A 25319-nucleotide genomic window follows, 5' to 3' on the forward strand; every position below is an offset into this window, starting at 1 on the left:
TGGATATGGACAGTCAGATTATTAATTATAAATATACAATCTAAGGGTACAAGGTATTAACTCTGCAGGGTGCCCAAACCTTTTGCAGACGCCATTTTTTGTTTTCTGTTCTTGTGAAAGTGTAAATGATGGAAATAAAATCAATCTTTTTTTGACATGTCATAAGAATGTCTAATCTGTAATTTGATGCCTTTTGCAGATTTTTACATCTTTCCTTGGCTTCTTTTTGCACATTAAAATTAATTTTTGTCTAGGGTGCCCAAACTTCAAACCCCACTGTATGGGAAATACAGCGCCGCCACCTGATAAAAAGAATAGGGGTACGGCGACTAGTGTAGTTAAATGTAAACAACAAATATGCAGTACATATCTGTGTGTAATGTACCATTGGAGATGGTAATTTGAACATATATGCGTTTAAAGCTGATTGGTTGGTACTTTATCTCTCTCTAAACTTTGCTAAATCTTCCCCCACAGTAGTTTATAAATCTATAAATGAAACTGTATCTCCTTTTTATTTCTTGTAATGTAGTTAATGATCTTTTGTACATTAGGATTGTATAAACCCCACTGCCGCTATCTGAACTTTTGCTTAGCACCATAAGGTACATCTCTGTGGGAAGTGTGCTATGTCTCTGCCACTTTGTCTTGTCAACGTTGTATCTGCTTCTCCACAGGGGTAAGTGGAGATAAAATATTTCAGCATTCAAGATCAAAAATCTATCGCCGGTGCTAGGGTGTTTGGCGCTGCCCTGCAAACTATAAATTTACGCCCTTCCTCCCATGTTTAATAAAGAGACAGTTCTTCAAAAAAAGGGTGTGGTCTCACAAGGAAGAGGCATGGCCACACAATAGTGCCCCAATTCAAATTACGCCACACAGTAGCACAATCTTATTCACTTTACACAGCATGTAGTGCCCCTGATTCACATTATGCCACATAGTAGTTTCCCTTATACACGTTACGTCACACTGTAGTGCCCATTATTAGTGTTACTTCACACAGTAGTGCACCTTATTCATGTTGCATGCATAGTAGTCCCTTATATACCTTACGCCACACAGTAGTGCCCCCTTATAAACATAATGCACACAGTAGTAGTGCGTCTTACACATAATGCCCACAGTAGTAGTGCCACTTACACATAACACCCATAGTAGTAGTGCCGCTTATACATATAATGCTGCGCTGAGGAACGGGGGCAGATACTGGGGAGAGACAGAAAGGGGACATGCTGGGCAGAGAGAGGGGGGACGGCCAGATACTGTGCAGAAAGAGGGAGGAGACCGATGCGGGGCGTGGGGGGGGGGGGGGCAGCCAGATGCTGGGCAGAAAAAAGAAAGGGGACAGCTGCTGATCAGAAAGAGGGTGATAGATACTGAGCAGGTAGGGTAGAGAGAAAGGTTACACATGCTCGGCATAAAGAGGGAGGACAGCCAGATGCTAGGCGGGGGGGGGGGGGGGGAGATATTAGGTATGGGGGTTGGCAGAGAGAGAAGGGAGACCAATACTGGACAGATGCTGAGCAGAGAGAGAGGGGGGAGACAGCTGCTGGGGAGAAAGAGGGGCAGATGCTGGGCGTAGAGAGTTGGGGACAGATGCTGGACAGAGAGGTGGGGACACATGCTGGGGAGAGAGGGGAAGGCAGATGCTGGGGAGAAAGAGAGGTGGGGACAGATGATAGGGAGAGAGAAATGGGAAAATAGGATTTTGATAACCTACCGGTAAATCCTTTTAGCCTAGTCCGTAGAGGATGCTGGGGACGACATCAAGACCATGGGGTATAAACGGGATCGGCAGGAGACATGGCCACTCTAAAGACTTTTCATTGGGTGTGAACTGGCATTTCGAGGAAAGGAATTACTTAACTAGTGGTGAGATATCTACCAACTCACATCCTCAACCATGCCGCACACATGGCATTCAACATAACACACGCCAACAGGCATGAACTAATTGCAGCAACATGCTGAAACCAAAATAACACAACTTGTGTAACTGTAATAACTAAACTGCAGGTAAAGTACACACTGGCACGGGCGCCCAGCATCCTCTACGGACTAGGTGAAAAGGATTTACCAGTAGGTTATCAAAATCCTATTTTCTCATACGTCCTAGGGGATGCTGGGGACGACATCAAGACCATGGGGTCTATACCAAAGCTCCAGTACGGGCAGGAGAGTGCGGATGACCCTGCAGCACCGATTGACCAAACTTTAGGTCCTCATCGGCCAAGGTGTCAAACTTGTAGAACTTAGCAAATGTGTTTGACCCTGACCAAGTAGCTGCTCGGCAAAGTTGTAATGCTGAGACCCCCGGGCAGCCGCCCAGGATGAGCCCACCTTCCTAGTGGAGTGGGCCTTTACCGACGTCGGTAACAGCAATCCAGCCGTAGTATGAGCTTGCTGAATCGTATTTCTAATCCAACGTGCAATAGTCTGCTTGGTAGCAGGACAGCCAATCTTGTTGTGATCATACAGGACAAACAGAGCCTCTGTTTTCCGTATACGAGCTGTTCTAGCAACATAGATTTTCAACGCTCTAACCACATCTAGAGACTTTGAATCAGTGAATGTGTCAGTAACTACTGGCACCACAATAGGTTGGTTTATGTGAAAAGCAGAAACCACCTTAGGAAGAAAATGTTGTCGAGTTCGCAACTCTGCCCTATCTTCATGGAAAATCAGGTAAGGGCTCTTGTGAGACAAGGCCCCCAATTCAGACACCCACCTTGCGGATGCCAATGCCAAAAGCATCACCACTTTCCAAGTGAGAAACTTCAACTCTATCTTTTGTAGAGGCTCAAACCAATCCGATTGAAGGAACTGCAATACCACGTTAAGGTCCCATGGTGTCACTGGAGGCACGAATAGAGGCTGGATGTGCAGAACCCCTTTCACGAAGGTCTGAACCTCTGGAAGAGAGGCCAGTTGTTTTTGGAAGAACACTGACAAGGCCGAAATCTGGACCTTGATTGATCCCAATTATAGGCCCGCCTCCACACCATCCTGCAAAAAATGGAGAAAACGTCCTAAGTGAAACTCTTCCGGAGGAGCCTTCTTGGATTCACACCAAGACACATATTTTCTCCAAATACGGTGGTAATGTTTTGACGTTACTCCCTTTCTGGCCTGAATAAGGGTGGGGATGACCTCCTTAGGAATACCCTTCCTGGCTAGGATATGGCGCTCAACAGCCATGCCGTCAAACGTAGTCGCGGTAAGTCTTGGTACACACACGGCCCCTGCTGCAGCAGGTCCTCCCGAGGAGGAAGAGGCCGAGGATCTCCTATGAGTAACTGCTGAAGATCTGGGTACCAAGCTCTCCTTGGCCAGTCTGGGGCAATGAAGATTGGTCGAACCCTTGTCTTTCTTATGATCCTGAGTACTTTTGGTATCAGCGGAAGTGGAGGGAAAACATACACTGACGGAAACACCCACTGGGTCACCAGTGCATCCACTGCTACTGCTTGAGGGTCTCTCGACCTGGAACAGTATCTCTGAAGCTTCTTGTTGAGACGAGACGCCATCATGTCTATTTGAGGAAATCCCCAAAGACTTGTCACCTCTGCGAAGACTTCTTGGTGGAGGCCCCACTCTCCTGGATGGAGATCGTGTCTGCTGAAGAAGTCTGCTTCCCAGTTATCTACTCCCGGAATGAATATTGCCGACAGAGCTTGTAGATGTTTTTCTGCCCAGCGGAGGATTTGTATCGCCTCTGCCATTGCCGCTCTGCTTTTCGTTCTGCCCTGCCTGTTTATGTATGCGACTGCTGTTACATTGTCCACCTGGATCTGCACGGGACGGTCTTGAAGAAGATGTACCGCTTGTTGAAGGCCGTTGTAAATGGCTCTTAGCTCCAGAACGTTTATGTGAAGGCAGGCTTCCTGTTGTGACCAACGTCCCTGGAAGTTTTCTCCCTGAGAGACTGCTCCCCAGCCTCGGAGACTTGCATCCGTGGTTACTAAGACCCAGCCCTGAATCCCGAACCTGCGTCCCTCTAGCAGGTGAGAGCTGTGCAACCACCACAGGAACGAAATCCTGTTTTTTCACGACAGGATTATCTTTCTGTGCATGTGTAGGTGTGACCCCGACCATTTGTCCAACAGGTCCCACTGGAATACTCTGGCATGGAACCTGCCAAACTGTATGGCCTCGTAGGCCGCCACCATCTTCCCCAACAACCGAATGCACTGATGGATCGACACACTTGATGGTTTCAATAACTGTTTTACCATTTTCTGGATTTCCAGAGCCTTTTTCAGCGGAAGAAATACTCTCTGAACTTCTGTGTCCAGAATCACCCCGAGAAAAGACAACCTTGTCGTCGGTTCCAACTGTGACTTTGGGTAATTTATGATCCACCCGTGTTGTTGGAGTATTGACAGGGAGAGGGATATGTTTTGTAATAACTGCTGCCTGGATCTCGCCTTTATCAGGAGGTCGTCCAGCTAAGGGATTATATTGACTCCTTTCTGACGAAGGAGGACCATCATCTCCGCCATCACCTTGGTGAATACCCTCGGCGCCGTGGAGAGACCGAAAGGTAACGTCTGGAATTGGTAATGGCAATCCTGAATCGCGAATCTCAGATAAGCCTGGTGAGGAGGATAAATGGGAACATGCAGGTAAGCATCCTTTATGTCCACCGACACCAAGTAGTCCCCCTCCTCCAGACTGGCAATCACCGCCCGAAGTGATTCCATCCTGAACTTGAACCTTTTCAGGAAGAAATTCAGATCTTTTAGATTTAAGATCGGTCTGACCAAGCCGTCCGGCTTCGAAACAACAAAGAGGCTTGAATAAAAACTCGCCCTTGTTGTGACAACGGTACCAGGACTATGACCTGGTCTTGACATAATTTTTGGATTGCCGCTGTTACTGCTTCTCTCTCTGGTGGAGAAGCTGGCAAGGTCGATTTGAAAAATCGGCATGGGGGAACGTCTTGAAACTCTAGTTTGTATCCCTGGGATACTATTTGCAACACCCAGGGATCCAGGCCAGACAGAATCCAACCCTGGCTGAAGAGTTTGAGACGTGCCCCCACCCAAGCGGCCTCCCGCAAGGGAGTTCCAGCGTCATGCTGAGGATTTGGCAGAAGTAGGGGTAGACTTTTGTTCTTGGGAACCTGGAGCCGGTGTGGGCTTCTTTACCCTTCCCCTACCTGCAAACAAGGGGGAACCTCTCGTCTTTTTGTATTTATTGGGCCGAAAGGACTGCATTTGCGGGTGATAGGTCTTTTTTTTCTTTTCTTTTTTTTCTTTTTTGCCGGTGCAGGCGCAGAGGGCAAAAAATGTTGACTTACCTGTGGTAGCCGCCGAGACTAACGCATCCAGGCCATCGCCAAATAAGGCCTCACCTTTATATGGGAGAGCCTCCATGTTTCTTTTGGAATCTGCATCCGCGTTCCACTGGCGAATCCATAAGGCCCGCCTAGCCGATACTGCCATGGTAGCGGCTTGTGAACTCAAGAGTCCAATATCCTTCATTGCTTCCAGCATGTAGGCGGCAGCGTCCTTGATATTCCCTAACTTAAGCAGTATCTTATCTTTATCAATTGTGTAAATTTCTGATGACACGCTTTCTGACCATTTTTCAATAGCGCGACTCACCCATGCGCAGGCAATAGTGGGCCTGAGCAGTGTACCATTGGTAACATAAATGGATTTCAATGTTGTTTCCATTTTGCGGTCTGCCGGCTCTTTAAGAGAAGCCGTGCCAGGAGCAGGGAGAATTATCTTCTTTGTCAACCTGGAAAGTGCACTGTCTAACACAGGGGGTGACTTCCATTTTTTCCTGTCTTCAACCGGGAAAGGATAAGCTATGTGAATACTTTTGGGGATACAAATTTTTTTTATCAGGATTCACCCACATCCCTTCAAACAGAGCATTTAGTTCGTGTGAAGGAGGGAACATGACTTTGGATTTATCTTCCTTACATAAATAAGCTTTCTCCTGAGGTGCAGGAGTGCTTTCTGTAACCTCCAACACGTCCCTTATAGCCACAATCATATATTGTATACTTTTTGCCAATTTACGATCTATCTCTCTGGATTCACTATCGTCGACAAAAGAATCAGAATCCGTGTCGGTATCAGTGTTTACAACATTTGCAAATGGTCTCTTATGTGACCCAGAGGGGCTGCCCGCATAAGGAATAACAGCATCCTGAAAAATCACATCTTCCACAGATTTTCTCCAGCATGCAGCCTTAGATTCAGACTTATCCAATCTACGGTTAATCAGATGCATACTGTCACGTAGCTCTTTCACCCATGCAGGCTCTTGGTATGCCGGTAGTGCCACCGCATTACAACTCTGTGTCCCTAAAATGGCTTCCTCCGGGGAGGAACTCCCTGCCTCAGACATGCATCACACTTGTACAGCACTCACAGACACACTGGGACTTATTTGGGGACAGACCCACAGTAAAATCTGTCAGAGGGACACAGTATAGGAGCAGCCAGCTCACAACCCCAGCGCCTGTATTTAATGGCTGTGAACACAGAATGCTCACTGACATGCAGCGCTCTTTACACAGTAAAACACATTTGTAAAGCACCCAAATCGCTTTGTGCCCCCCTTATCTACACCCTGAATACTTGTAGTCAGAAGTGGAGGAGGACCAGCTATATCTCTGCAGCTTGAGGAGAGAGAGAAAATGGTGCTGAGCAGTGTGCTGGCTGCCTGAGGAAGAAGCTCCGCCCTTTTTACCTCAGAGATTGTTTGTAATATTTATACCGGCGGGGGTAGGGCTGTGCCTGGGCATCTTATGCCCCCTATTAGCCAGTTTATAGAGGTATTTTGCTGCCCAGGGCGCCCCCCCCCCCCGCACCCTGCAGTGCCTGTGTGTGTGGGCAGCAATGGCGCGCTGCGCTCCCGCCAGCCGCGTCGTACCTCAGCCGTCACTTACTTGATTGAAGTTCAATCTTCTCATACTCACCTGTCTTCTGACTTCTGGCTCTGTGAGGGGGGTGATGGCGTGCTGTGGGAGTGAGCATCTAGACACGGCTAGCGTTCAGTTCCCTTCAGGAGCTAATGGCCAGAATCAGAGCCATGAAACTCTGAGGAAGTTGGTTCTGCTTCTGCCCCCTTAGTCCCACGAAGCAGGGAGTCTGATGCCATCAGATCTCCCTGAAAATAAAAAACCTAACATAAGTCTTTTCAGAGAAACTCAGTAGAGCTCCTCAGAGTGCATCCAGTCTCCTGGGTACATTTCTAAAACTGAGGTCTGGAGGAGGGGCATAGAGGAGGAGCCAGTTCACACCCAATGAAAAGTCTTTAGAGTGCCCATGTCTCCTGCAGATTCCGTCTATACCCCATGGTCTTGATGTCGTCCCCAGCATCCTCTAGGACATATGAGAAAAGATGCTGGACAGTGAGAGGGGGGCAGATGATGAGCAAAAAGAGGTGGGGACAGATGATGGGCAGAGATAGGAGGTAGGGACATTGCTGGGGAGAGGAGGGATGCAGATGATGGGCAGAGAGTGGGGGCAGATGATGAGCAGAGAGGGGAGGGAGACATATACTGGGCAGAAAATATAAAGAAATAGAATGAAACATGTAGAAGTCAGAGATAGAGAAGTTGCATAGAGAGGGTGGCAGAGATAGGCAGGAGCTATGGAGACAGGAGCAGGAACTGTGGAGACAGAGGAGGAAGGCTGAATATTTACAGATGGGGACTATGGCCCTCATTCCGAGTCGTTCGCTCGGTAATTTTCTTCGCATCGCAGCGTTTTTCTGCTTAGTACGCATGCGCAATGTTCGCACTGCGCCAAGTAATTTTGCTATGAAGATAGCTTTTTTACTCACGGCTTTTTCTTCGCTCCGGCGATCGTAGTGTGATTGACAGGAAATGGGTGTTACTGGGCGGAAACACGGCGTTTTATGGGCGTGTGGATAAAAACGCTACCGTTTCCGGAAAAAACGCAGGAGTGGCCGGAGAAACGGGGGAGTGTCTGGGCGAACGCTGGGTGTGTTTATGACGTCAAACCAGGAACGACAAGCACTGAACTGATCGCAGATGCCGAGTAAGTCTGAAGCTACTCTGAAACTGCTAAGTAGTTTGTAATCGCAATATTGCGAATACATCGTTCGCAATTTTAAGAAGCTAAGATTCACTCCCAGTAGGCGGCGGCTTAGCGTGTGTAACTCTGCTAAAATCGCCTTGCGAGCAAACAACTCGGAATGAGGGCCTATGTTGTGAGAGTATCAGTGTTCAAGGCATCAGAGTGACACTCTCCTCCAATCAGGGGCTCTTCTAATCAGCATGTGCCGAGCTCCTCCAATCAAAGCTCGGCACATGCTATTCTGACCTTTTTGCTGAGATAAGGAGTCAGAGGCTCTGCACCACAGTGAGTGAGTTGCAGGGACTTCCCCTGCTGCTCTCTCAGAACTGGCAACACTGCTGCCTGTCATACAGTGTGACAGGCGCAGACGGCAGCATAACCGAATAGCAGCAAAGCAGGGAGAGTGCGTCTCCAGCTGGGCGCCTCCCTGCTTTTAAGACTCTGCCAAGATGGCGCTGGCCATATATATATATATATATATATATATATATATATATATTTGAAAAGATATAAGACCTATATCGCGCTAAAGATGTGAAAGCTTCAACTTAGGGAAGATACCCCCTGTTAGATGGGGTATAAACAACAGATAATGAAAGAAGAGATTTCCCCAGGGAGCTGATGTCGTACTTTAGTATGTACAAGTTTTGTATAATAAAATGATCTTAAAAAAGAGAGATTGTTTATTTATTTTTTAAACAATACATAAAACTGTTTACAATTTTCCCAGAATAACAATAAACAATGTTTGTACAGACGATAGTTGTGTTGGTAATTCAAACAACATCAAATTGATCTTCTTTGAAGAGATGTCAGAGAACAATGTGCTACTCCAACGCGTTTCGTCCTACAGACTTCATCAGGGTGTATTAATCAAAGAATCACAATATGGACATACATCTTATCGTGTCTTCAAAAAGGCAATTTAACAATGCTTAAAATAGTATCGGACCAAATTTCGCCATATAGGGTATCAATTAGAATTGAATTAGAAGTGACCCTTTTCACTGATTATCCACTGGGCAAAAACCTTTTTTGAAATTTAGAGTAATTCTGAATCAATTTATTTCAATTAAACCCATAAAGTGGCAGGTCACTGGATATCTTCCAGATGTCAATTTAGACAAAGCAGACCACTGTAATAGTACCAATTAGATTACATCAAGCCCATAAAGTGACTGATCACTGAGTGTCGTCCAAGTGTTTATTTGGACAAGGCAGATCACCGCAACAGTGCCGATTCAATTAAATAAAGCCAATTGGAGCAGCTAATCACTGGATATCGTCCAGGTATCAATTTGAACAAGGCAAAGCACTGCAATTGTGCCTCTCAACAGAAAGAAACACTCCTAGCTGCTGCATCTATATATATATATATATATATATATATATATATATACAGTGTGTGTGGGGGTATATATCTATATATATATATATATATATAGATATTTCTCATACGTCCAAGAGGATGCTGGGGACGCTTCAAGAACCATGGGGTATATACGGGATCCGCAGGAGACATGGGCACTTTAAGACTTTGGGTGTGAACTGTCTCCTCCCTCTATGCCCCTCCTCCAGACTCCAGTTAGATTCTGTGCCCAGTGAGACTGGATGCACACTGAGGAGCTCTCCAGAGTTTCTCAGAAAAAGACTTTATGTTAGGTTTTTTATTTTCAGGGAGACCTGCTGGCAACAGGCTCCCTGCTTCGTGGGACTGAGGGGAGGGAAGCAGACCTACTTCTGTGAGTTTCAAGGCTCTGCTTCTTAGGCTACTGGACACCATTAGCTCCAGAGGGTCTGATTGCTAGGTACGCCTAGATGTTCGTTCCCGGAGCCACGCCGTCACCCCCCTTGCAGAGCCAGAAGTCAGAAGACGGGTGAGTAGAAGAAGATCAGAAGACTTCAGTGACGGCTTTGAGGTACCACGTAGCGGCCGCGCTGCGCGCCATGCTCCCACACACACAGCGGCACTGCAGGGCGCAGGGGGGGCGCCCTGGGCAGCATAAAACCTCACTAAATGGACTGGCAAAAGGGGTATACAGTGCCTGGGCACTAAAACCAGACCCCCGCCAGTATAAATATGTGTAAAAATAGCGGGGCTGAAGCGCGCCATTAAGGGGGCGTGGCTTAGCCCTCACAGCTCTAATCAGCGCCATTTTCTCTTCACAGAGCTGCAGAGATGCTGGTCCTGGCTTCCTACACTGCTGTACAAGTAACAGGGTACAAAAACGGGGGGGGGGGGGGGGGGGGGACAGTAATTTGGTGCTGTTTTCTCAATATTAATAGCGCTAACAGGTCTGAGGCATAACTCTAAACGTTTCAGTACCGGGATAGACGCTGGGTTGTGAGCTGGCAAAACTCCCTCTGTGTTTCTCTAACAGGCTTTGCTGTGGGTCTGTCCCCTATAGCCCCAGTGTGGTTGTGGTGTCGGTACGCGTGTGTCGACATGTCTGAAGCTGAGTGCTCTTCCCAGGAGGAGGCTGGAGTGGGGACAGAAAAGACCGTGAGAGTGACCCTGTCGGCACCGCCGACTGCTGATTGGGTAAATGTGTTGAGTGGTTTGAATGCAAATGTGGCTCGATTGAATAAGAGATTAGACAAATCAGAGTCTCAGAACCAGGCATGGAGAAAATCCATGGAGGATGCATTATCACAAGTACAGACCCCCTCGGGGTCACAGAAGCGTTCATTTACCCAGATAGCGGATACAGATACCGACACGGACTCTGACTCCAGTGTCGACTATAGTGATGCCAGATTGAATCCTAAACTGGCTAAGAGCAATTCAGTACATGTTTATGGCGATAAGACGTTTTACATATCACGGAAGATTCTGATGTTCCTGACACAGGGGTCTGTATGTTTAAAGGAAAGAAACCTGAGATAATGTTCCCTCCCTCTCATGAACTGAACGCGCTTTTTGAAAAGGCTTGGGAAAATCCTGACAAAAAGTTACAGATTCCCAAGAGTATTGCAGTGGCATATCCATTCCCCTCTGGGGATAGGGACAGGTGGGAGTCAACCCCCCACTGTGGACAAAGCTCTATCGCGTCTCTCCAAAAAGGTGGCGCTTCCATCTCCTGACACGGCAGCCCTGAAGGATCCTGCGGATCGTAAGCAAGAAAATACATTTATGTCACTACGGGTACGCTACTCAGACCTGCCGTTGCATCGGCATGGGTGAGTAGCGCTATTGAAAAGTGGGCAGATAACTTGTCATCTGATATGGATTCCCTGGATAGTGATAGCATTCTTTTGACACTGGGTTATATCAGGGACGCTGCAGCCTACCTAAAGGAAGCTGCGAGGGATATTGGACTTTTGGGATCAAGAGCCAATGCCATGGCAGTCTCGGCTAGGAGGGCATTGTGGATTCATCAATGGAATGCTGATGCTGACTCTAAGAAGGCTATGGAGTCTCTGCTGTATAAAGGTGATGTATTGTTTGGTGACAGCCTCGCTGACCTGGTATCTACGGCTACCATGGGTAAGTCATTATTTCTACCTTATGTCCCTGCACCACAAAAGAAAACACCCTCCTATCAGATGCAGTCCTTTCGGCCCAATAAATACAAAAAGGGACGAGGGTCTTCCTTCCTTGCTACTAGAGGAAGGGGAAAAAGGTCACCGGCTGTGGCAGGTTCCCAAGAACAGAAGTCCTCCTCGGCTTCTGCCAAATCTACCTCATGACGCTGGGGCTCCTCTGCGGGAGTCCGCACCGGTGGGGGCACGTCTCCAACTCTTCAGTCAGGTCTGGGTTTGCTCGGCCCTGGATCCTTGGGTATTGGAAATAGTAGCCCAAGGGTACAAATTGGAGTTTCAAGACGTGCCCCCTCACCGATTTTTCAAAAAGGCCTTGCCAGCTTCTCTTCTGGAAAGGGAGGTAGTATGCGTTGCAATACAAAAGCTGTGTCAAAATCAAGTCATTGTCACGGTACCCCCGTCACAGCAGGGAGAAGGTCTTTATTCAAGCCTGTTCATGGTTCCGAAGCCAGACGGCTCGGTCAGACCAATTCTGAACCTAAAATCCCTCAATTTCTATCTAAAAAAATTCAAATTCAAGATGGAATCTCTCCGAGCAGTGATCTCTAGTCTGGAGGAGGGGGATTTTATGGTGTTGGTCGACATAAAGGATGCCTACTTACACGTCCCCATATATCTTCCGCATCAGGCTTCCCTGAGGTTTGTTGTTCAGAGGATTTTCACCAAAGTAATGGCAGAAATGATGGTTCTCCTGCGCAAGCAAGGAATCACAATTATCCCGTACTTGGACGATCTCCTGATAAAGGCGAGATCCAAGGAGCAATTACTGAAGAACGTTACGCTCTCCCTGGCGATCCTGCAACAACATGGTTGGCTCCTAAACTTGCCAAAATCACAGTTGGTTCCGACAACACGGCTGTCATTCTTGGGTATGATTCTGGACACAGAATTACAGAGAGTTTTTCTTCCAGTGGAAAAGGCTCTGGAAATCCAGAACATGGTCAAACAGATTCTGAAACCGGCAAGAGTGTCAATTCATCAATGCACTCGGTTGCTGGGGAAGATGGTGGCGGCCTACGAGGCCATACAGTTTGGCAGGTTCCATGCCAGGGTGTTTCAGTGGGACCTGTTGGACAAGTGGTCCGGGTCTCACCTGCAAATGCACTGGAAAATAATCCTATCTTCCAGGACCAGAATCTCTCTCCTGTGGTGGCTACCCAGTTCTCACCTCCTAGAGGGACGCAGGTTTGGGATCCAGGATTGGATCCTGGTGACCACGGATGCAAGTCTCCGAGGCTGGGCAGCAGTCACACAGGGGGAAAATTTCCAGGGAAAATGGTCAAGCCAGGAAGCTTGTCTGCACATAAACATTCTGGAATTAAGGGCCATTTACAACGGCCTTCTGCATGCAGAACATCTTCTTCGAGGTCTGCCCGTCTTGATTCAGTCGGACAACATAACCTCAGTGGCGTACATAAACCATCAGGGCAGAACAAAGAGCAGAGCGGCAATGGCGGAGGCCACAAAAGTTCTTAGCTGGGCGGAAAGACAGGCAAGCGCTCTGTAAGCGGTCTACATTCCAGGCGTGGACAACTGGGAAGCAGACTTCCTCAGCAGACACGATCTCCATCCAGGAGAGTGGGGTCTTCATCAAGAGGGGTTTACAGAAGTGACATTCCTCAAACAGACATGATGGCGTCTCGCCTCAACAAGAAGCATAAGAGATATTATTCCAGGTAGAGGGACCCTCAAGCAATAGCAGTGTACACCCTAGTGATACCGTGGGTGTTTCAGTCAGTTTATGTGTTCCCTCCACTTCCACTCATTCCAAAGGTGATAAAGATCTTAAGAGGAACAAGGGTTCAGGCAATTCTCATTGTTCCAGACTGGCCAAGGAGGGCCTGGTATCCGCCTCTTCAGGAATTACTCATAGGAGATCCCTGGCCTCTTCCTCTACGAGAGGACCTGTTACAGCAAGGGCCGTGCATGTATCAGGACTTACCGCGGCTGCGTTTGACGGCATGGCGGTTGAACGCAATATCCTAGCCCGAAAGGGTATTCCCAGTGAAGTCATTCCCACACTACTTCAGGCTAGAAAAGAAGTAACGGCGAGACATTACCACCGTATTTGGAGAAAATATGTGTCTTGGTGTGAATCCAAGAAGGCTGCTACGGAAGAATTTCAGCTGGGGCGTTTTCTCAATTTTTTGCAAGCAGGTGTGAATGCGGGTCTAAAGTTAGGCTCCATTAAAGTACAAATTTCGGCCTAATCAATTTTCTTTCAGAAAGAATTGGCCTCCCTTTGTGCCTCCAGTGGCACCGTGGGATCTTAACGTGGTGTTGGCGTTCCTGCAATCTCATTGGTTTGAACCTTTGCATAAGGTTGAGCTCAAATTCCTCACTTGGAAAGTGGTCATGCTGTTGGCCTTGGCGTCCGCAAGGCGGGTGTCTGAATTAGCGGCTTTGTCTCACAAGAGCCCCTATTTGATCTTCCATGTAGATAGAGCAGAGTTGAGAACTCGTCAGCAGTTTCTACCAAAGGTGGTTTCATCGTTTCACATGAACCAACCTATTGTGGTGCCAGTGGCTACTGAAGCCTTGGCGGAATCGAAGTCTCTCGATGCGGTCAGAGCTTTGAAAATCTATGTCAATAGAACGGCTCAGATTAGGAAAACGGAGGCTCTGTTTGTCCTGTATGCTCCCAACAAGATTGGGGCTCCTGCTTCCAAGCAGACTATTGCACGCTGGATCTGTAATACGATTCAGCAGGCTCATTCTACGGCGGGATTGCCATTACCAAAATCGCTGAAGGCCCATTCTACGAGAAAGGTGGGCTCATCTTGGGCGGCTGCCCATGGGGTCTCGGCGTTACAGCTCTGCCGAGCGGCTACTTGGTCGGGTTCAAACACTTTTGCTAAGTTCTACAAGTTTGATACCCTGGCTGAGGAGGACCTCATGTTTGGTCAATCGGTGCTGCAGACTCATCCGCACTCTCCCGCCTGTTCTGGAGCTTTGGTATAAACCCCATGGTTCTTGAAGCGTCCCCAGCATCCTCTAGGACGTATGATAAAATAGGATTTTAATACCTACCGGTAAATCCTTTTCTCCTAGTCCGTAGAGGATGCTGGGCGCCCGTCCCAGTGCGGACTCTATCTGCAGTACTTGTTTAATATTTATTGCTTGTGCTACACAAAGGTTGTGTTTTGGTTATGGTCAGCTTGTTGCTGATTTTGTTCATGCTGTTGACTGGAATTCTGTTTTGCCAGGTTGTATGGCATGTTTGGTGGTGTGAGCTGGTACGTATCTCACCCTTAGTTTAACAATAAATCCTTTTCCTCGAAATGTCAGTCTCCCTGGGCACAGCTCCTATAACTGGAGTCTGGAGGAGGGGCATAGAGGGAGGAGCCAGTTAACACCCATTCAAAATCTTAAAGTGCCCATGTCTCCTGCGGATCCCGTCTATACCCCATGGTTCTTGAAGCGTCCCCAGCATCCTCTACGGACTAGGAGAAAAGCCTATTATATATACACAGTGTATGTGGGGGTATATATATGTGTATATATATATATATATATATATATATATATATACACACACACACACACACTATCTTTCGTGAAAGCGACACTCACAGGTCTTGCAAAGAAATAACGAAATACCCGCAGATATGATCAACGTTTCGATTTTACTTAATCATCTTCAGGATCTATATATACGGTAGACCCCTGTTAGTGGGAAGGAGGAAGAATGTAGAAAAAGTATGTACTATTTTGGAGATTCTTGAATCAGGTCCCTATTGTTCTGAAGGTTGTTTCTTATTGTATTTTTTTTTTGGGGGGGGGGCTCATGATAACAATGTTGTTTGGCGAGGTAAAATTGTTTATGTATATCGTTGATTACACTTTTATATACATATGTGTGTAATGTGAGTATTTAGAAATATGAAGTTTTATGCCATTGGTGATAGTGTGGGAGTCGCCCAGCTGCATACCCGGCATTCAAGCGCCGACGATGTGCACCACATGAGGGAAAAGGTCCAGAGCCGCAGCGACCAGCTCCCTCATATGCGGCTCAGCTGTCCTCTTAACAGCAGTGCCGCTGAGGAGCTTCCCTACAGTCAGCGCTGATGATGTGCACCATGTGAGGGACGGGGTCCAGAGCCGCAGAGACCAGCTCTTTCCTGCCTGTGCCGTAGCGGCTCTGGTTAGTCAGTGCCTCGCGGGATCTAGGCATCCAACCCCCGACCTCCTATCACAGCACAGCACAGCCCCGTCTTGACCGTGCAGCTGAAAAATCCAGATAAGGGGATGGGAACTTGGGAGGGCGCATTGCAGTCAGACACAATCTCATAGCTGATCAAAGAGTCACCGGCATCACTAACCTGCACATGCTCACGTCTGAGGACAAGGTCTCGATTCCAGTTGCTGCAGGCTGCTGGGTCCTAGGGACCAAGGGTTGTATGGCTCCAGGGCACCCCCTGCTAATACACTGTTTGCCTGGCCCTGGACGCCTGGCCCCTCTGTGCGCTCGCTGTCCCTGGTCACTTGCCTCAGCAGCACACACTAGCTTCACTGTCGCGGCTCCAGTTTGAATGAGCTTTTGTTCTGCGCATGCGCAGAAGCTCATATCGCCGCAGCCGCGGATATAGGAATCGGCCAAAGTGGGGCGGAGCACGGCCACTGAAGTCAACGGGAGGGGAGGGGGGCATCCCAATCCGCCGCTGCTGACCTGTGTTGTCGTCGTCCGATGCCCGACAAAAATCACAGAAGGCAGCAGCGGCAGACACTGTTCTTCTCGCCAGAGTCCGGCACCGCTCCGCAGTCCATGCTACAATCAAGTAACTCTGCAAAACTACAGCTCCCAGCAGCCATTGCTGCCGGGAGCTCACAGCAGCAATGGCTGCTGGGAGCTGTAGTTTTAAAGAGTTACTTGATTGTAGTGCAGACTGCAGAGCGGTGCCGGACCCTGGCGAGAAGAACAGTGTCTGCCGCTGCTGCCTTCTGTGGTCTTTGCCGGGCATCCCTGCAGGTGGGGGACACAGGGGCATAGTGAATCTGCCCCTTGGCCACGGGTGGCACAACCAGGCGGCGCCCCTCCTCAGCTGGCGCCCCTGGCGAGTGCCATCCTGGCCAATGGCTAGATACGCCCCTGGATATATATATATATCATTGATCATTTTATTGATAGGGGCCCCCACAATTCCCCTTAATCCGGCCCTGTCTGCAGTGCAAGTGTCAGCATACTGCCCTTGCCAGGTATTTATAGTGCAAGGATTATGTCATCATTTCCTATCCATTAAATGAGGGTGATCATACAAATAAAGATGTTACCTAGTTTTTTCTATCCTCATAATGAGAACAGCCTTCTCTAAATGTAGCTGGCCATGCAGTGTTTATTATTAGTTAAATCCCCAATCTCAATTGGGCCCGTAATACATGTGGGGTCTCCATTAATACCCACCTTCTGGAACGCTAATCAGGTGGAGCGCATGTCTGCGTTCCACCAACACCTGTGTAGTCTTCAATAGATGGGGCATAAGTCCGCGCTCCCACGACTATGTGAGTGGTAAAGTACATAATTGGAGTGATAATGGATCTCCGGTAAGGAATAGGGTTTCTAGGATTAATTTTAATGAGGAAATTGAGGATACAGCTAGACAACCGAGAGATCATTATAGAGACAATCAAGCCAGCTGGCAACAAGTAAGATATAAAACCAGGAGAAATTCCTCTAATTATTCTCCATATTATAGACCTTATGGAGATTAGTAATCAGTCGTCCAAGAAATCTCAAAGGGGTAGATTTAATTCAAATACATACTTTAGAAGAAGAGCACCCCGTACCATAATAGGTATGAGGTTCTGAGACAGAGTGGCTAGAGTACTGCGTTTGATCACTAACTAAGGAGGATAGCTGCTGTAAGTGACAGTAAGAGGGGTCCGCACTCCCTCTTTACATATATGGAAAATATAGTATAAGGACAGAGATTAAAACCACAATATAATTAAGTGTATGGTGTAAAAACTGTATATAATAAATAAAATTGTGTATACACCCAAAAGAGTAATAATTCAATAATCAAAGAGTATTTATTAATAAGGTGGGGGAGAAAAGATTGCTATATGTACATCAAGCCTAATACCGGTATACAGACATATGCTATACAGACAAAATAAACATATAACATAGACATCAGTGTAAGCTTGGGAGAGGACACACCTGAAGGGCGGTTTACTCTCACCCAAGAACTGATAGATCGTAAGTATCGTAGATGGCAATACATTTTCTATTATCCAATCTGGATGTAATAAAAATCAGGCGCTGTGTGATGAAAACAAAAGTCCCGAAAATAGCCTCATCTGAAAAGTCCAAATGGTTACTCACAGTGTGGGCATAAGGAAAGGTGCTGAAAGTAGGTGAAGATCCAAAAGTCCAAATTTCTGCTGGCAGACTAGGTCACTTGCGCTGGGATCAACCGGTTTCACCTTTAGACAGGCTTTGTCAGGAAACCGGTTTCCTTATGCCCACCTGCAGCTTAGCTGTGCCCGCAGGAGGCCCACCGCCATGTTCCCAATCGCGCCGGCTGCATGTGATGCCATGCAGCTGCTGCAATCACGCCCCCACTCGCGCAGGCATGTTCCCCATTTATAGGTCATGCCCCCGCAACGCTTCGTCTCCACCTAGGAAACGGAGCATTGTCGCCGCCTGAATTCCTTAAACGTACGTTGGTTCTTAACAATGTATGACAGCCCACAGGGACAGGCCAATTGATAGACTACAAATCGAGAACTGCATGTAAGTCTATGTGTAATATAGTACATTTTGCCCAATTGTGGTTGCTGGAATGTTTTACCCGGAATCATGAATTGAAAGTAGCGCACGAACATCTTATACAGCCCTTTTTACCCCCCTGGACAGGGTCAGACTGTACGTCTGGCCATAGACTTTTAGAAATGTTATTGATCCCCTTGCTAGTTGCATTATAATGGCCCATCCAAGGAATCATGGGTTGGGCTTGCCCTTTCTTTTTGGATTTGAGGAGATTGTGACATGCAGTATTTATAACCTTATGTTTAGCCTCAGCAAGGAGTGTGTGGTTATATCCTCTTGTCTGAAATTTCAAGATCATGTCATTCATCTGAGTTTCAGCTAGTGTGGGGTCAGATGTAATGTGCCTAATCCGCAGTAACTGGGAATAAGGCAGACCATGTTTTAGTGGCCTTGGGTGAGAACTACTATATTGTAGGAGATTGTTCCTATCTGTGGGATTGGAAAAAAGGGACGTGGTTAGATGACCCTCAAAAATAGAGATTTGCACATCAAGGTAATTGATTGTCATTTCACTGATAGTGTATGTTAATTTCACTGGGTGGGTGATGCCATAATGTCTATCACTTACTGTCATAAGTGCCTCCTTAGATCCCATCCAGAATGACAGAAGATCATCTGTATATCGGCAATAGAAAGAAATATTGCTGCAATATCCTTTTTCTCAAAGATTTTTTGCTCGACCTCTAGCATAAAAATATTGGAATATGCCAGGGCCACACTGGACCCCATGGCGCATCCTGTGTTATTGCATATAAAATTGACCATCAAAGAAAAAAAAAATTGGTAAGTGTCATCTGCAAAAGCTTAAAACAAAATTCCAGGTTAGGTCTTAAAAAGCATGTCCTGCAATATAGCGCACATTTGCATCTATGGTCCTCAATGTTGCCTGTTTCTTTGTGCTTCAAAGCTGAGAAATACAGGCAGGTACTTATTTATCATGCAATACATCAGGGAGGCATCTGATTGGCTCCAAATGTATTCTGCAGCAAAGCAACGACACCAAACATACAGCCAATGTCATTAAGAACTATCTTTAGCGTAAAGAAGGACAAGGAGTCCTGGAAGTGATGCACCTTTTTTACATGTCTATGGTTGGCTTGACAAAGTTTCCTGCATGGACCAAAATGTCGACAGACATGCTTTTATTGTGTTGAGGGAATAAAGTTTCAAGGTATTTAACTATTAGAAGACTGGTCAGTGCTCTCTATGGCTACATGTTTATGTATGGTGACAACCAAACTGTTGGACGCTCCTGAGTTAATGCACCCCAGCAACTTATCAAGACGAATTATGTGAGTGCAGCTTATCAATATGTAATACAATGCAGCGGTTTGTAGAGTGCCGAGTTTTTGGAATCTATACATATAATAGAACTGTGAGTTGTGTCTGCACATAGCAATTTTGTTTAGAAATATGCTTCTAGGAACTGTTTATGAACAATTGCATAGCTTATTGACCTAGAAAGAAATTGAGGTATGTATGATCTCAATGTGACATCAGGGAGAGACGCAACAAAGGAAAAAACAGACACTTGACACTCGGCGTGTGCAGTGTGCCGTCTCCTCAAATCCAAAATGAATATGGATATAAATATACAATATATATACATATTTTGCATACCCCCAAAAAAGCTCCTGGCTGCAGGCGTAGATCTCATGACCAGCTGCTTCTCCCATGGGCAGCTTTACGTGGCTTGCTCACGAGTTAGTAGCCCCAAGCATCTTTTATTTTAATCCCTGAAGAAAAAACTGCAAATATTGTTAACAAAGAGATTTTGTACAATGTAAAATATACAGCACAATATTAGATGGTGCTACTGTCTTTGTAAAGTTAGTTAGGCTAAGCAATAAAAGTCATCCACACAGGTAAAAGGATTATTCTGCTGAAATTGGGACACTTGGGATGTATGTATTAGTATGTATGCAGTTGTTTGATTGCATACAACAGATCTCAACGGAATGTACATTAGAGCATTCTTATATATTTAGGACATGCTGGAAAATAAACTTTAGGTACTGTATCCGAGAGTGGATGTCCCATTGAGCGTGCTAGCATTTGGCTGTTGCTCCATAATGTCCTTTATTAGTAATACTGACATTCAGAATTTAATTATAAATAATGTTCAAGATGACAGTAGAAGTTTGTGTTGTATTTTGAGAACATCTCCAAGTTGGGGAGAGTTAAGGGAGCACTTCTGAGTGGGGAGGGGGGGGGGGGGATGTGATCCCCATTGTCTGCACCTGCCCTGAGTACTTATGATTCGCGTTTTGGCAGGTTGCCAGAGAAACTGCATATTTGTTTTTATTCCAGTAATGAACTTCCTATGTCCTTCCTCCGTCAGAGTCTAAAGTACAAGTCAAATTGCTATGACAGAATACAGATAAAGGTACTGAAAAGCATTCGTATTGTGAGACAAGAAGGCAATACCATTCAGTGAATACAAGTTGTAAAAAAAATGTGAGAACATGCTTGTTGTGCATTGTAAAGGAGCATTGCTGTGACAAAATACTTATATAGAAGGGAAAGGAGGAGCCTCTATGCAACATCAGAATGACTGTGCACTTTACATTAAGTCTGGCAGCCCAGAGTTGATCCCGTTACATGTTCTTTAGTAGTAAGTGCAAGATCTCCTGAAGAACTCCTCTTATAAATCTGTGGCTCATGTAAGATGGCAGTCAGAAGCAAGGTATTTGGTGTTTGTTTCTTGACCTGTGTGTTGTTCTTGACCTGTGCTCAGACTGGGAAAATACTTGTTGTACCAGTAGACGGAAGCCATTGGATTAATATAAAAATCTTAATAATGGAGTTGGTTCAGAAAGGACATGATTTAACAGTCATTAGAAACTCAAACAGCTTGTACATTGAGGAGCTGTCTGAACACTTCAAGGTGGAGAACATTTCTGTGTCTGATGAACATGTGCTCAGCAGAAAACAATTTGAAGAGTATGCATTGAATTGGATCTTTCAGCAAGCTTTCACAAAGCATGATTCCTCCTTCACCGTTGCATGGAATTTCATCCAAGCACTTCAGACTGGGACTAAAATGGCAACCGTTGCACTTAAATCGTTATTTGAGAACCAGGAAGCTATAGGCCGTCTGACAAATGCTGGTTTTGAGTTGATTCTAGCTGACCCCTTTAATGTGGCAGGAGTAATGCTGGCTCATCGATTGAAGCTTCCCATAGTGTTTTTTGGAAGGTGGATGGTTACAGAAGACATACACTTTGCTATTGCACCATCTCCACTCTCCTATGTGCCAGTGATAAACTCTAGAGTGACTGACAGAATGATCTTCTCAGAAAGAGTTAAAAATTTTGTCCTCTATTATATTTATCAGGCCACCAGCCACCTCCTAATGTACCCAGTTTATGACAAATTGATTCAACACTATCTTAACACAGATATTGGAGTTTTTGACATGTACAGGAAGGCTGACATCTACTTGATGAAAGTGGACTTTGTGTTTGAGTTTCCTCGACCAACCATGCCCAATGCTGTATATATTGGTGGCTTTCAAGGGAGACCAGCCAAACGCCTCCCCCAGGATATCCATGACTTCATGGATAGTTCAGAGCAAGGAGTGGTAGTCTTTTCCTTGGGGACTATTGTTAGGTACCTACCGCTCAACATTGCCAGAGAGATTGCAGCAGGTTTAGCACAACTGAAGGAGCGAGTCATTTGGCGTTACTCTGGAGAACCTCTGGACACACTGGGAAATAACACTAAGATTGTAGATTGGCTTCCACAAAATGACCTTCTCAGTCATCCTAACACTAAAGCATTCTTAGCACATGGAGGGGAGAATGGTGTCTATGAGGCCATTTACCATGGTGTACCCATAATAGGATTCCCACTTTTTGGTGACCAGTATGAAAACCTACTTCGTCTGAAGATCAGAGGGGCTGCTGTCCTGCTGGAGAACACACAAGCTGTTACTGCCAAAGATGTTTTCAATGCAGTACGTCTAGTTATTGATGACCCATCTTACAATAAGGCCATGAAATATCTGTCTCTGCTTCATCGAGATAAACTTGTTCCACCACGTGATTTAGCTGTGTTTTGGACTGAGTTTGTCATGCGCCATAGAGGAGCAGGACACCTGCAGGCAGCAGGCAATAACCTTCGTTGGTACCAATACTATCTGATTGATGTTATTATAGTTCTGCTCATCATACTCATCATTGCTTCCTATTTGACATACAGATTAATCAGAGCTGTGTTAAGAACATGCTGTGGAAAGCAGAAGCAAAAGCAGAAGAGATCCTGAGGCTAAATTACCTTTGTTTGAATTCTAGACCATGTGCACAGCAATCCTGGTTTAAACACACACCATTTAAATAAGGTGATTCAATTGCACAACTTATTGTAATGGGATAAGTTAAAATAATTGTCCATGCAAGCTTAGAATTTATATAATTAAACTGTTTAATAAGGAATAGATGATGAATAATGATTGAGCTTCTCCGGGTGTATTGAGGACACACATTTTGATTATGGTACATAGAAAACAATCAAAGCATGATTCAAATGTATAAATTAAGACAAATTCACTAGATGAGGTTTAGGTAATTTGCGGTTCTTCAGATGCTGGGACTACTAGTTTGTAGAACAATTGTAGAACCACAAATGCCTCAGCCAACTGTAAACAATGAGAATAAGAGTTTTATAGAGCTAAGAGCTATATGCGCATTATGCAAAGCTCTGTTGTAAACAGTTCACAGTAAACAGCATGATATAATACCACAATTATAACAACAAATAGCAACAAATCAGATGTTAGCTTTCAATATTGTGACTAAAGTAGAAAGATAAAAATATGGGGGCAAATGTAATACAGTGCGAGAAGCCGGAGGTGCGGGAGTTTGTGCGAGAATTCCTGTATTTTTAAAGAGGCTATCAGTAGTTCCCAAACTTTCTTGAATCACGCCCTAGAATATCAGACTTTTTTCATGGCACCCCTAGGCCAAAATTTTCTTATTGTGAAATTTAGAAAGAGATATTAAATTAAGTAAATTGTGTTTATATGTTATCCTTAGGTTCAATAGTGTGGTGAGGGAAAAGATTTTGTTTCTGTTTGTTAACATATTTTATGATTGACAGCCACCAGCACTGGTTTTGTCTATTACACTGACCATAAATACATTTTATTTGGTCCTGGACCACCAATCCGAGGCACCCTTGCAAGTATCCCGAGGCACCCCAGGGTGCCTAGGCACACAATTTGAGAACCACAGGTGGCAATAATTTACAAAGTAAAACCAACCTGGTTTTGCCTTGTAAACGATTGCTGCTGTAAAATATGCGCATTCCCGCGCCTCCAGCTTCTCGCACCCTACTAGATTACCCCTTGGTATCTAGAAGGTTGCAGCATATCACTGCTCTGAGCACATTATTAAATAAGACTAAAACTTGATTTCCGTTACTGCTTGCGGTCTATAACAGTGGTATGATACAGGCGGGCCATCAGCAGCTCATTGTTCCTTCACCTGTGGGCCCAGCTCTGTGCTCTGATTTTACTTTTTCTTTGCTCTGTTGTAAAGAAGAGAATAAAACTGAATGGAAGCAGAGGTATCCACATCACATTAGCTCCTTTGCTCTCTCTCTTTCTTGTGCAGGCTTCGGCTGTGTAGATCACTGTTTAAGGCATGTGGATGGAGTAGGTGTAAGTGGCATGCAAGGGAACTGTAAGGATATCTAAGTGATATGCAAAGGGCCTATGAGGAAGTCTTAGTGGTGAAAGAGGGAATTTTATAGTACATGTGGATTTTAAGGCTTGAGAAGGTTTAAGAGTATGTAGGGACATTTATGGCAACAGTATGTGGGGGCATTTTGTTAGAAGTGTTGGTCTGAGAGCTGTGAGGATCTTCTGGCATGAGACATCTGAGTGGCATATGGTGTCATTTTGACGCAAATGAGGAAAATGTGATGTGAATGAGGAAAATGTAATGTGGTTTATATATAGACCCACCAGGAAGAGGCAGCTTACAAAGCCACTTGTAGTAAATCTAGCTGCTAGTCGAGCTGGGTATTAAATAAGCTCCAAAATGTCCACAGATTAGTGCTCACCTGTTAGGAAATTATTCAAATTTGACAACTATGATTTCCCATGTAATATCTGTTACCAAACACAGCCAATGGGCCAAAATGTTATATCCTGTGATTTATGGGAGCCAGCGATAGTCACTAGGGATTCGGTATGAGACACCGGCAGCCGGGATCCCGGCAGTCAGGAGACCGATGCCGGAATGCATACAGCCGGAATCCCGGCAGCGAGTGCAGTGAGTCCCCTCATGGGCTCACTGTGCTCGCCGCGTTTTGGGTCCGGTGGTGAGCTTTGCTCGCCACACTATTATATTCCCCCTCTGGAGGTGGCGTGGACCACCACCCAAGTGGGAATACCGGGCTTCTGTCGGGATTCTGACCTCCGGCATTTCCCCGCCTGTCGGGATTCCAGCATCGACAGTAAATTAACCGCATCCCGTCACTAGACATAAAGCAGCAATTAGTTTAAAATCAAAACCAAAATAACAGTTGTGCTTTCAATTCTCTAAAGATGTCTTTATCCATAAGTCTACATGCTTTCATCCGGACAGTCGGACAGTCAACCCAAGAACCAGATTACAGGATGAAAGTCCAGTTTGACCACACAAGTAGATGCCACAGAGTCCAGAGACAGTGGGTCTTGTTAATGTTGGAAGAAGACAGACTGATAGCTGTCATCTTCTGAACTGATGTACTAAAATGTCTGGTAATGATCCTATTGATTTCTATAAAATCATTATTGGTCAATTACCTTATATCGTGTAACACTAACCTAACTGGCTGTTAAATAATGAGCTTTACAAAATTGCAAATTAATTCCATGGTTTTATGGTAATTTGCCCTGGTAGTTCTCCACAAGTGGAAATCCAATAAATTAAATGTTTGCAACGGGC

General features: G+C 45.7%; 2 protein-coding genes across 2 annotated transcripts in view; both read left to right on the top strand.

The window, feature by feature from the left end:
- The window catches only part of ANKRD40 (ankyrin repeat domain 40), a 141597-nt gene that overhangs the window by 96202 nt on the left and 20076 nt on the right, over positions 1-25319 (top strand). The window lies entirely within an intron of this gene.
- LOC135057927 (UDP-glucuronosyltransferase 2A2-like) lies at positions 20855-24051 on the top strand. Its single transcript, XM_063963636.1, has one exon. The coding sequence runs from the start codon at positions 21053-21055 to the stop codon at positions 22649-22651; it is 1599 nt and encodes a 532-aa protein (XP_063819706.1). The 5' UTR covers positions 20855-21052; the 3' UTR covers positions 22652-24051.

The sequence above is a fragment of the Pseudophryne corroboree genome, chromosome 3 (assembly GCF_028390025.1).
Source record: "Pseudophryne corroboree isolate aPseCor3 chromosome 3, aPseCor3.hap2, whole genome shotgun sequence".
Taxonomy (NCBI): Eukaryota; Metazoa; Chordata; class Amphibia; order Anura; family Myobatrachidae; genus Pseudophryne; species Pseudophryne corroboree.

What these genes read in the sequence shown, in the direction of transcription:
- LOC135057927 (XM_063963636.1), top strand. Translation starts at nt 21,053, where the DNA reads ATGGCAGTCAGAAGCAAGGTATTTGGTGTTTGTTTCTTGACCTGTGTG.